Source organism: Microtus ochrogaster, chromosome 4 (genome assembly GCF_000317375.1).
Source record: "Microtus ochrogaster isolate Prairie Vole_2 chromosome 4, MicOch1.0, whole genome shotgun sequence".
Taxonomy (NCBI): Eukaryota; Metazoa; Chordata; class Mammalia; order Rodentia; family Cricetidae; genus Microtus; species Microtus ochrogaster.
This window is the reverse complement of record NC_022011.1, coordinates 4,167,250-4,180,915: the sequence shown is the minus strand read 5'-3', so window position 1 is coordinate 4,180,915 and position 13,666 is coordinate 4,167,250. Positions and strand designations below refer to the sequence as shown.

Here is a 13,666-nt window from a genome sequence, read left to right as displayed (position 1 = left end):
CTGGAACTAGCTCTGTAGACCTGGCTGGTCTCGAACTCACAGAGATCTGCCTGCCTCTGCCTCCCGAGTGCTGGGATTAAAGGCGTGCGCCACCATTGCCTGGCGTTCTCCTGGTTTTCACCCATTTGCTTTGTTTTTTCATGCATTCAAACAGAAAGCTTCTTCCCTAAGAATGGGATCATATTATTTGTTTTTCAACCCCCTTTTATGGCCTTTTTATTTTATCGTTTACTTGTTTGTTTTCATTTTTGTTTTTTTTTTTTCCTAGACAGGATTTTCCCCTGGTTGTCCTGGAACTTGCTCTGTAGACTGGTTAGCCTTTAACTCAGAGGTCTGCCTGCCTCTGCCTCCCAAGGGCTGGGATTAAAGGCGATCACCACCATGCCTACTTCCAGCTCTTTTCAAACAGTACATAATGGGTTGGGTGAGACGGCGAAATGAATAAAGGTGCTTTCCACCAAATCTCACAGCCTGAGTTCAGTCTCTGGAGCTCATTTGGTAAGCGAGAACAGATTCCTACAAATTGCTTTGACTTCCACACACATGTGGTGTGTGCGTGTGCATTCACACAAGAATAAACAAATGTTTGTTTGTTTTTTTGAAACAGGATTTCTTGTAGCTTTGGAGCCTGTCCTGGTACTTGCTTTGTAGACCAGGCTGGCCTCGAACTCACAGAGATCTGCCTGCCTCTGCCTCCCAAGTGCTGGGATTAAAGGCGTGCGCCACCACTGCCCAGCTACAAATGTAATGTTTTTAACATTAAAAAATAAATTAAAAAGAAACTTAGAAAAAGCTAGCTCCAGCAATTAAACAATTCTTGTGCTAACATAGAAGCTAAATAAAATCAAGGTGCACTTTAAAAACTTTTCAGTAGCACAACCAAGTGACCCAAAATGGTATATAAATCAGTAACATCTCAGGGTTAGAGAGGGAGGTAGAAGTTGTCAGCATTGTTTCTGTGCATGGAATGTTTAAATAACCTTCCCAGTTTTCTGCCTTGTCCCAGAAGACAAGTGTTAACAGGCCATTCTCCCAGCTTTAAGCTTGCAGTGAGGATTCTAGCACACCATGTGATTTGTCCAGAGAGTTAAGCATGCAACCTTGCATAGTGTTTAGAGGCTTATTACAACCTATCTCAACCTTCCCATTTACAAAATGATATCTCCCCTTTGAGCCATTAATCCTGAATATACACGTGTGCATGAGTACGTGCGTGAATGTGTGTCTGCTGTTGTTTGTTCAAAGATGTTTGTGCTAGATGATTATACCAGGCTCTGTTCAGATGGTGCTGACCAAACTAATTCCTTTGAAAGGTTATTGATAGCCTACACTATATAAAATCTTGTGTATGAACTACCTTAAGTCTATAGAAATATTGAAACTTAGAATATGACTGAATCATTTATAGATTGATGGAAGACACTGGCTTATAAATAAAATTGGGTATTGTCTTCCATATTCATTGCTTATTAGAATTAAGACTGTCCGATGTGGAACTGAGAAATCACCAACGAGGAAACTTTCTTCAGATAACATTTTATAAATGGTCAGAGAGTAATATTTATTTTTATATATGTATTTTATCAAACACACACATCTAATATGCATATATATATCAAATGTGTATATATATCAAATATATATCATATATCTATATTTATATGTGTGTGTGTGTGTGTAGGTCAGAGGGTGACCTTGGGCATTGATTCTTTTTCCCTTTCTAGCTTCATTTTGAGGCACGATATTTTTTGCATTTGCTGCATGTGGTCCAGGCAAGCTGTCCTGTCAGGTTTCAGAAGCCTTTCAGATGGGACTCTTTCACTCTGTATGTTCCTCATGTCCCTGCCTCCCATACCACTTAAGGCATGCTGGGGTTGCAGACATATGCTACCGTTTCCAGCTTTTACAGTGGGTTCTGAGGATCTGAACCCAATCATCAGACCTGCATGGCAAGTGCTTTTCCTCACCTAGTCATTTCCCTGGCCCACAGTTTATTTTTTATATTTTATTTTATTTATTTATTTTTTATTTATTTATTTTTTTGGTTTTTCGAGACAGGGTTTCTCTGTAGCTTTGGGGCCCATCCTGGAACTAGCTCTTGTAGACCAGGTTGGCCTCAAACTCACAGAGATTCACCTACCTCTACCTCCCGAGTGCTGGGTTTAAAGGCGTGTGCCACCACTGCCTGGCTATCTTTTTGGTTTTTTGAGATAAGGTTTGTATGTATATCCCTGGCTGTCCTAGAACTCATTCTATAGATCAGGCTGACCTCAAACCTGGAGATCCACCTGCCTCTGCTTCTTGAGTACTGGGTTTAAAGGTGTGCACCACCATTGCCCAACAAATTTTTTTTTGAGATTTTATTTTTTATGTGTATATTTGTTTGCCTGAATGTACATATGTGTGCCATGTGTGCAGTCTCCACAGAGCCCAGAAGGGAGGGCATTGGACTGGGACTGGGGTTACAAACAGCTGCCATGAGGGTGCTGGGAATTGAACTCAGTTCCTTGGGAGGAGCAGCCAGTGTTCTTAACCACTGTGCCATCTCTGCAGACCCCAGAGTTTATTTTACTTTATTAGATTTTATTTATTTATTATGTCTACAGGATTCATGCCTGCATGCCAGATGTCATCAAATCTCATTGTAGATGGTTGTGAGCCACCATGTGGTTGCTGGGAATTGAACTCAGGACCTCTGGAAGAGCAGCCAATGTTTTTAACCTCTGAGCCATCTCTCCAGCCTCCAAGAGTTTATTTTTAAGAGTAGTTTTAGGTTCACAACAAAATTGAGAAGATACAGAGGTTTCTCAGGTATCTCCTTTGTTTACATGTCTCTGACCTTTCCATTGCTGCCACAGAGCAGTGCCCTTGGTAGACCTCTTTATCTCTTCGTGTGTGTGTGTGTGTGAACATGCATAGATCTCTCTTGAGGACTTAACTGCTAGGCAAGCAGTCTCTACCCCTGAGCTACATTCCTGGGCCCCTTTGTTGTAATTGATGAATCCACATGTACACATCACTGTCACTCAGAGTCTATAGCTGACATTAGGGTTCACTCTGGGGGTGTGCAATTACACAATCTACCATCCTCGTGTCCTAGGAATAGACTCACTATCGTATCTGTCCTCTGTCTAGTCATCTCTTTCTCACTTGTACCCTTTCAATGGGCTTCTACACTTTGTAGCATTCTCCTTACTCATATTCCTCATGGTGTTTCATGGCTTACTAGCTCATTTATAGAGTTGACTCATTTCCTGTTGTCTTGGCACATCAGTTTATTTATCCACTTACCTTATGAAGGACATCTTGGTCATCACAAGCTTTGGGAATCATGATTAGAGCTGCTGTAAACAACCAGGCTTTTCTGTGGACATGTTTTTACCTCCTTTGGGTAAATATCAAATGCAATAGCTGGCTGGGACAAGGGAGAATTCTCTTATAAGAAAAGAGTTCTTGGGACTGGGTTTATAGTAAAGCCCTTGCCTTGTATTCTGCAAGGCCCTGGGTTTGCTTGACAGTTCTGAATTTTAAAAAAGAAAGAAAAAGAAAGGCAGTAACAAAAACCTGTAATCCCAGCACTTAGGAGGTAGAAGAATTAGGAGAATCAGTCATTCATGGCCATGCTCAGCTGTGTATCCAGTTGGAGGCTAGCCTGGGCTATAGATGAGACTTGCATCTCAAATGACAAGTAGAGTGTTTGTCTAGCACACAGGAAGCCCTGAGTTTGATTTCCCCACATAAATTGGGCACGGTGACATATACCTGTTAATCTAACACTTGGGAATTGAAATCAGGAAGAAGAGCAAAAGTCCACGACAATCTTTAAAGACATAACAAGTTCAAGGCTCACCTAGGCTATATGAGTATATAAGTCCGTCTCAAAAGTCCACGACAATCTTTAAAGACATAACAAGTTCAAGGCTCACCTAGGCTATATGAGTATATAAGTCCATCTCAAAAAAAAAAGACTTGATAATATGCATATAAAATACTTAGAAGCTTCTGCATTGCTAAGGTCCTGAAGGCTGGGTGGAGTAGAGAGCGCTATATCCTCATGCAGTGTCTGCTCCATCTTGTCATTTGACTGTCACTGTATCTTTCCAAACATCTTTTTTTGTTTGTGTGTTTTTTTGAGACAGGGTTTCTCTGTAGCTTTTGGAGCCTCTCCTAGAACTAGCTCTTGTAGACCAGGCTGGTCTCGAACTCACAGAGATCCACCTGCCTCTGCCTCCCAAGTGCTGGGATTAAAGGCGTGCGCCACCACTGCCCGGCTTCTTTCCAAACATCTTATATAAACTGGCAGATGTAAAACAAGTCAGAAAAGTATAGAGCACCACTCTTGCTACACAGAAGCAGCCAGTATGTTCTCATGATCCTGAACATGATAAGATGTAGACATATGTAGACATAAGACGTATGGATTTTACATTCGTTTCTTACCCCATCACTGATGCTAATGCTAATTTCCTTCTTTGGTAGGTAGTTGACTTTGTAGCAGCAACACTGCAGAGAGCGTGCGCAAGTCTGGCTCATCAGGCAGAGAGCACCGTGGAATCCCAGACACTGAGCCTGTCAATGGGGCTGGTGGCTGTCATGCTGGGAGGGGCTGTTCAGGTGAGTTGTAGGTATGAGCGAAACTTGAATTTTTGAGTAGGGACGAGAACCTGCTGCCTTTCTTCCATGGACAACAAGAATCGATACTGCACTCAGGAGAACCAGGATGACCAACTTGGGTTGTTAATGAGCGTTATCTCTAACATAGAATGCCACTTCACATTGACCTGCCAGCATGTCACCATCAAATGAACAGGGCACTTTCCTGCATAGAACAAACTTGTTTTGGAAACTTTGAGTGTTTTGTGCCTGAGGCAGACATTCAGTTCTCTGACTCCAAAGAGTTGGTGGGAAATCCTTAGCAACCTCTTGGCTGCTCAGATGGCACCTGTTTTGCACGGTTCTACTTAGCTCAGGACCCATCATTTAGCCCATACAGTGTAATATACTCAAGCCTGCTGCCAGTCATTTTAAAGAGTTTTGTTTTGGCCAGGTGATGGTGGTGCATGCCTTTAATCCTAGCACTCAGGAGGCAGAGGCAGGCGGATCCTCTGAATGCAAGGCCAGTCTGATATACAGAGCGTGTTCTAGGACTGGCTCCAAAGCTACAGAGAAACCCTGTCTTGAACTTCCCTCCCCCCAAAAAAGAGTTTTGTTTTGTTTTGTTTTTGTTTGAGGCAGAGTCTCATGTAGCCTAGGCTGGACTTGAATTCAATATGACATTGATGCTATTCCTTCCTGCCTCCCAGGCATTAGGATGGCAGGTGTGCACCACTATGGTTTTTACATAGTTAATTTGTAGTTTTTAAGATCTATTTCTATTTTTAAATTGTGTGTGTGTATGTGTGTGTCTATGTGTACATGAGTGCGGGTGCCTGCTGAGGCTAGACGATGGTGTCAGAGCCCCCGTGAGCTACCCGATGTGGGTCCTGGGAGCCAAGCACACAGGTCCTCTGCAAGAGCAGTCCACTGCCATCCTTCCAGCCCTTATTTATAATTTTTAATTTATTCATTCAACCACTATTGACTGAATATTTGCCACATGATAGATCTGAGAACATAGCAGTGGACAAGACAGATGTGGCCTATGGCTCACGCCATAGTCCAGGAAGAGAGGCACACCCAGAATGACCATTTTAAAATATGATTAGAATTGAATGGAACACCCCAAAAAGAGGGAAGGGGGCCATGAAAACACAATATCTAAGCGAGGCAGAGAGGTCTTCAGTGAGCGAAGATATTCCACTAAGACCTGAAGGAGGCATAGGTGTTTGAGTGTGGCGAGCATGGAACAGGTGGAAGAATCCTTTCAGTTAAGGAAACTCGTGGCAAAAGCTCAGAAGCAGAGAAAAGCTTGGTTTTTTTTTTGAGCATTGATGGAAAGCCAGCGTAACTGAGCTGCAGAGCCCTGGGGATAGTGCTGGCAAAGGCAGAGGATAGGCTGGGCTAGAGCACGCTGGTCAGGTGACACAGTAGGTTAGGAGGCCGCAAGAAAGCAGGACAGTCTCAGAGCAGGTTATGAAATCAGACTCAACAACCATGAGCAGGAGCCCCTGGAGAATGCATTTTGAGTCTGAGCATTCAAATCAGATTTGATTCTTGATGTATTAGAATTTGCCTTTCTCTTATTTTTTCACTCTGTGGTTCTGGAGATCAAACTCAGGGTCTTTCACTCCCCCCTGTGCTCCATCTCCAGCCTTCTAAGAAGCATACCTGGCTAGCCTGTATCCCAGACTACAACCGTATGTTTCAGTGTCAAAAGGTGGCTCCCTCCTGCCTGTTCTTAAGGAGAAAAAGACTTTATTTGGGCTGGTTGTCAGTGCAAATCCCATTTCTTACTGGATTTCCTTAGCATTCCTAATTTTACATTCCACACGTCATTTGACAAAATAAGTTTAGCTAAGGTTTCAGAGCCATATTAGATGTGACAAGGAAAGGTTCACAGATGGAATAGCTTAAATTGAATTGTTAGTGGATTTAATTAGCTTAGTTGAGTTTTGTTTTTCTTGTTGAATATTAATTTTGATAGTCTATACATTGAAAGCCTAGCTTTTGTGTGTGTTTTGTAGTTTAGTACTTATTTCAGACAATATAACACATGGACAATGAACCACAGAGCTCTCCCATCTCCCTTCTAGAAGCTTCTTGTTGGAGGCTGCTGTATTCACTGGCCAGGCCTGGCTTGTGGCGTTTGGACAGCACTTGCCTGTCCCTGCCCTGCTGTGAGCCATCCTGACTCCCTCGACTCTGCAGTTTAAGTGAATATAAACACATCACCCTCTTTACTTATGCCCTAGATTTGCTAAATTTTTGTTTCCTGCTTGATTAATGCATTAATAAGTTTTTTTTCTTTTTTTTTTGAGACAGGTTTTCTCTATAGCTTTGGAGCTAGCTCTGGAACTAGCTCTTGTAGACCAGGCTGGCCTTGAACTCACAGAGATCCGCCTGCCGTTTATAAGTTTTTTCCCCCTGTTCTTTTGAGACAGGTTTCTCTGTGTAGCCCTGGCTGTCCTGGAACTTGCTCTGTAGACCATGAACTCAGAAATCCACCTGCCTCTGTCTCCTGAATGCTGGGATTAAAGGCATGTGCCACCACACCTGGCAAGGGCTTCTTTTTTACATTTTATTTTAGATCTATTTTATTTTATGTGTATGAATGTTTTACCTCCATATATGTATATGTACCACATGTGTACCCAGTACCCAAGAAGGTCAGAAGAGGGTTGTAGGATTTCCTGGAACTGGAGTTTGGATGGATCTGAGCCACCACATGGGTGCTGAGAATTTGAGTCCGGTTCTCTGGAAGAGTAACCAGTGCTCTTAGCCACAGAGCTCTCTTTCTCCAGGCCTGTAAAAGTTCCTTAGTAATGCTAGGTTTGTCTCGTATTCACAACAAAATCACACTTGAAAACTGGGGTTAGTTGACTACTGTCACTCTGAGTCTTTGCTTTAGAGCCTGGAACGCCATGCTCTACATACTCCCTGTTAGGAGTCATTGTTTTGGCTAATGAAGCAGAACCTAACAGCATCGGGCCTTTCTTCGTTCCTTTCTAAGTCATGTAATTAAGGTGACTATTAAAACTTGACGTCCGGGAAGAGAGTTAATTTGGAGAAAGTGCAGGTTTAAGATTGCTAACAAGACGACTGTAATTCCATACTCACTTTCTAAATTCCAGGCTTGGTCATCAGTAAAAGTAGCACGTTGGGGAGTCTCCTGTCCCCCCAGGAACAGTTTCTGCTTGATGTTGCAGAGCTGGTGGGCCCACTGTTGCCCTGGTTGGTGAAGCTGAATAGACCATTCTAGCCTTAGGATACACTGAACCCATATTGTGCCAGGGTAGCAATGGAATGTATTGCTAAAGGCTGGACTCCTAACCTATAAGCCCAGATGTTGTAGTGAGGTTCATTAGTTAGATACCAAAGGTGTATCTTTTCTCTAAAGGGACAGTCGTCTTTAGCTGTTTAGGTCTTCTTGTGTCTTTCCTTTCCCTTTGTTCCTTCCATTCATTCATACTTTCTACCTTCCTTTCTTTCCAAAGGCTATTGCTTAATAATAAAAGAAAGTTTCCCTAAGGACTATAGAGATGGCTCAGAGGTAAAGAGCTCTTGTTGCTCTTGTAGGATGGTTTGTGGCACCCACATGGTGCCTCACAACCATCTATAACTCCAGTTCCAGGGGACCTGATGCTCTTTTCTGGTCTCCAGAGGCACTGCACTCATGTGGTGTATAGACATACATGCAAACAAAACACTCATACACATAAACCCCAAAACATTGTGCTAAGCATGTGCCTGTGTTTTAGGTGTAGTTGACTTATATTTAGAACCATAGCAAACTCAGGGATTCTGTCAATAGTGGTGAACAAACTAGGGATTCTGCCACAGAGTGGGAAAGCAAAGAGAGGGTATTCATGTTGTGAACCTGTTCCTTCAGCAAGGAGAGTTGACTGGTTCCCCTTCTGTCCTTCCTCCCCTTCACTGGACTGGACATGCTCTCTATAGAAGATCATTCATTCTTAATTGCTGTTGTCACTCGAGCAGGCATTTCCTGCTTTCTGGTCATTGTTAATAAACCTGCTACAGCAGCTAGTAAACAGCATGGGTGGATGGACAAATGGCAGGAAGAAATAAGAAAGGAGAAGAGTATTTTTAGGTAAGGAGGTAATTTTATTTTTTTCTTATTTTTCTCTTCTTTTTAAATGTTTATCAAAGGGCATAGGCTTTTAAAAGTTTAAAAACATTGCTCTTTCCCTTACTGGGCAACTCTCAGATGTCAGTACACCATGGATGTGTGGGGAACATTTGTCATGTTTTGCTACAGGAAAAGAAGACCAAACATAGTGTTTTCACGGGCATTTTTGTTTGTTATTTCCTAGGAAGCCTAACTGTTTCTCAGAATTTCAAGCATTTATAGGTAGGTGGTCCTTGCCTGTAAAAACCCTTATTTAGAATGCACAGTACCTTCAACCAGGACTCTGCACAAGCTAAGATACTGCTATATTCCTTGCCTTGATTTTGTATCTCCTTGTGACCATTTGTACATCAAAAGCTAAAGGAAGATCCTAGGTGTCTTGCTCTGTCACTCTCTGCCTATTCCCTTGAAGCAGAGTCTCTCCTTGTCTCTCCCTCCCAGCTCTGAGAGAAGGCACATGTGCAGCCATTCCCAGATTTTACATGGCTGCTGAGGATTCAAACTCGAGTCCTCGTGCTTACTCAGTGAATGCTCTTACCTGCTGAGCCATCTGCTCAGTCCCTAATTTTACATCTTTTCAGAAAATGATCTTTCAGCATCAATAATTTGACTCAGCAGACAAAGGCACTTGCTACACAAACCTGAAGACCTGATTTTAATTCCTTAAACTCTTGTAAAAGTGGAGGAAGAGAACCAACTCCATAAAATTGCCCTCTGACCTACAGTTGCATGAAGAGGCACTGTGCCCCACAGCAATACACATGTGCACATACACATGCATAAATATATATATATATATATATATATATGTTTTTTGAGCCTGTCCTGGAACTAGCTCTTGTAGACAAGGCTGGTCTCGAACTCACAGAGATCCACCTTCCTCTGCCTCCTGAGTGCTGGGATTAAAGGTGTGTGCCACCACCGCACAGCTTCACAAATATATTTTTAAATGATCTCTTAGTTATATAAAGACTAGTTGTCTGCAGTGCCTTCTGCATTTGAGATTAAGCTGTCTAAATATGGAATTATCTTCATTGTGTTCATTTATAAACGTTGTTAAAGATATTCAGAGCCTTATTTCTGTTGTTACCAGTGTCCTGCAAAGGTTTTTGTTTTTTTTAAATTTGCTTTAAACTACTACAGATTTGATGTTAATGCTTCCAAGAACACCGTGTCTAGCCAGGTATGGTGGTACACACCTTTAATCCCAACACTTGTGGGGCTGGGGGCAGAGGCAAGGAAATGTCTGTGAGTTCAAGGCCGGTTTGGTCTTCCTGGTGAGTTCCAGAACCACCAGTACTCTGTAGAGAGACCCTGTCTCAAAAAAATAAAAAACACCGGGCAGTGGTGGCGCATCCTGTGATCCCAGCACTCAGGAGGCGGAGACAGGCAGATCTCTGGGAGTTCAAGGGCAGTTTAGTCTACAAAGCAAGTTCCAGAACAGCCAGAGCTCTTACATGGAAAAACCCTGCTTTTTTTTTTTGAAAAAGAAAAACAAGCAAACACCCAACAAAGCAAAAAGATATAGAATCTTTCAGGACTGCCAACACCCAAAAATCTAGCAGAAATAAGTATTTTTTAAGAGTCCTTTATTATTTATTTGTATGTGTATATAAGAGTGTATATGCACATGTGTGTACCTATGTGTGTACAGAGGCCAAAACAGGGTATGAAGTATCCTGTATCATTCAATTTATTGCTTTGAGACAGGATCTCTCTGCTATGCTAGACATCAGGGAGCCCTAATAATCCTCCTGTTTCTACCCTACTTGGAGCTAGGATTATAGGTGTGCATGGAAAATGCAGTTTCTGTGTGGATGCTGGGATTCGAACTTTGGTCCTCTTGATTATGCAGCAGGTGCTCCTAACTCAGGAGCCACCTCTTCAGTCCCAGGAAGCAGTATTAAAGGATGGTTTTTAGGCAAAATATAATTTTTTTTTTTTGAGACAGGTTTTCTCTGTAGCTTTGGAGCCTGTCTTGGTTCCAAATTTTGTAGACCAGGCTGGCTTTGGATTCATGAAGATCTGCCTTTCTCTGCCTCCTGAGTGTTAGGATTAATTAAAGGTATGCACCACTACTGCTCAGCTAAAATTTAATTTTTATATTCCAAAATATGACTTTTTGTTTATTTTTTTTTTGATACAGAATCCCAGGCTGTTTTTGAATTTATGTAGCCCTAGCTAGTCTTGAACTCAGAGTAGTTCTGCTCCAGACTCCCCATTGTGATGACAGACATGAACCACACTGCCTGGACTGTAGCGTCTTCACTTTACACTGTGTTCTGGTTTGTGATTCTGGGCATCCTTCTTAAGTGTCTGTTTCAAATGTAGGAACTAATTGGCACTTTATCTTAGGGCTACTGTTATGTGTGCTTGTTAACTTAGAAAAGTGCCTGTATGTGGACGGTGTTCAATAAATGTTAGCTGTAATTAGTTAGCAAATAGTTCTTCAGTGTTTGTCCTTGCACTGTGCTGATTGCACCAGGAACATGCCATGATTGTTACTCCTTATATTCACTTCTTAACATTTTACACATTCATTTTGACTTACTGTTTTTAAATTTTCATTTTATAGTTGAAGTCAAGTGATTTTGCGGTCCTGAAGCAGCTGCTGCCTCTGTTGGAGAAGGTCTCTAATACATACCCTGACCCTGTCATCCAAGACCTCGCTGTTGATCTCCGAATTACCATCTCTACTCACGGAGCCTTTTCCACGGAGGCTGTCAGCATGGCTGCCCAAAGTACCCTGAACAAAAAAGACCCGGAATGGAAAATAGAGCAGCAACAAACCAGTCATGACACACTCACAGAAGTAGCTCCGGAGCACCCGAAACAAGAGCAGGACCCTCCTAAAACAGAGCAGGAGTCTCATGAGCCTGGCATTGCGGCAAGTCAGCCACATAGAAACATAACCTCAGAACAGTTCCAGGAGGTTCTCTCATCAGCCTGTGATCCCCAGATTCCAACCCGGGCTGCTGCCCTGCGCACTCTTTCCCGCTGGGTAGAGCAGAGAGAAGCCATAGCCCTCAAGGATGAAAAGAAGCTTCTCCAGGTGAGTAGAACACACTGCCCTCCATGTGATGACACGGTGCAGACAGCAGCCCAGAACAGACATTCATTTCGGGGGCTTTGTTTGTTGTTGTTTTGAGACAGGATTTTACTGTGGAGCCCTGGTTGGCCTTGAGCTCACAGAGATGCACTAGTCTCTCTGCCTCCTGAGTGCTGGGATTAAAGGTACCTGTCACCATGACCAGCCTAACTCAGATATCTCTTAAACACTGATCGTGTGTCTAGCACCATCCTGGGTTATTCTCCAGGAATTTATATTGTTGAGAGGTCAGATTGAGGTAGGAAGGGTGTAGAAGACCACATGGGGCTGCTCAATGGAACATGGATAGAGTGCTAGCATTTTTATATGAGCAATGTGGTGGGTAGTCAGAGAAAAATCTGGGAGAGGTTGATTTTTATATGTCTTGAACAAACTGGCCAAGTGTGGGCGTGTAAAAGACAGGCAGTGGGTCAGCATGAGCCAATTCACAGAGATGGGAGGATACCCATCCTAGGTAAGCCTCACCTTGAACTGGATCTCTCTTTAGAGGGGCGCTGGATCTAATTGGCTCTCCTCTACTCTTTTGCCTCCTTCACAGAAAAACAAAACTGTCTTGATGTTCTAAACTAATGTAGCAGAGTGCATATTGCTTAGATAGGACCTTTCCCTTTTATGGAGGTCTTTGGGACTTGAATGTGAGGTACAGTAAGAACAAGGGACCTGGAAACTACTGCCTAGGACCCAATCTCAGCTTCCTGGCAGCACCTGGAACCTTTCTGAGCCTTGGTAGTAATGACAGTGATCTAGCTATTTGTCTAGCCCTTGGACTGCAAATTATAATTCTGATGGAAAACATCTATTTTAGTTAGTATGATACTGGAAGTATTGTATAATAACGTCTGCTCTTTGTTGAACAAGTCATGTATCTTAATGGCACTGTCTCTTATTCTCACAACTTCGATGTTGTGTTATCCTCATCTTACACATAAAATGCAGACATATGCCAAGGATTTTCTGTCAGGGAAATGATACTGAACTCAGAAATCTTCTTTGAGTAACTATTAGCCCCCAAGGATCCTGTGGAATGCTAGTTTAGATAATGCATGTTGGGACCACCTTTGGAATTTCCTTTACCTGCATTTCGTCTCCATCTGCTATGTTCACTAAGTTTTGCCAATTATTTTTTACGAAGAAGTTCATAAAATATATCCCTTATTTGTGATTTGTGTGTGTGTGTGTGTGTGTGTGTGTGTGTGTGTGTGTGTGTGTATGTGTGGCATGTATGTGTATGCAGGTGTGGAGGCCAGATGTCAACTCTGGGTGTCCTCCTCTTCCACTCTACGTCTTATTTTTGAGAGAGTCTCTCACTGTACCTGGAACTCACCAACTGGTTAACTGGCTGCCTAGCAAGCTTCTGTGATGCTCTGTCTCCACCTATCAGTGCTGCGCTCTTCAAGAGGGTGCTGAAGAGCCTTAGCCTTCACACTTGCTCGGCAGGCACTTTACCCACTGACTCATCCCCAGCTTCTAGTCCTCTCCTGTTTTGTTTTTCTTTTTTCTTTTTTTTGAGACAAAGTCTCAGGTAGACCAGGCAATTCTTGAACTTGGTATGTAGCCAAGGGTGATCCTGAGGCCCAGATCTTCTTGCCTCTATCTCCAAAGGGCTGGGATTGCAAGAGTGTCCCATCATGCTAGACTTAATTTTGAATTTTTGAAACAGGTACTCATGTAGCCCCAGACTGATCCTCTACCTATACCTCCCAAGTGCTGGGATTACAGGATGCACCACCACACTCTTGTCCTTTTTATTTTTTAAATTAGTTTTTGGTTATCTTGCAAGAAAATGTGTTTTATTGTAAAATTTTTGTATG

The 13,666-nt window shown here is 42.6% G+C and overlaps 1 protein-coding gene across 1 annotated transcript in view; it reads left to right on the top strand.

Annotated features, from left to right (window-relative positions):
* The window catches only part of Tango6 (transport and golgi organization 6 homolog), a 169,276-nt gene that overhangs the window by 49,615 nt on the left and 105,995 nt on the right, over positions 1-13,666 (top strand). The window contains exons 13-14 of the mRNA XM_005345416.2: positions 4,480-4,614; positions 11,322-11,798. Of these exons, the coding sequence (XP_005345473.1) occupies positions 4,480-4,614; positions 11,322-11,798 (612 nt within the window). The remainder of the gene's footprint in view (positions 1-4,479; positions 4,615-11,321; positions 11,799-13,666) is intronic.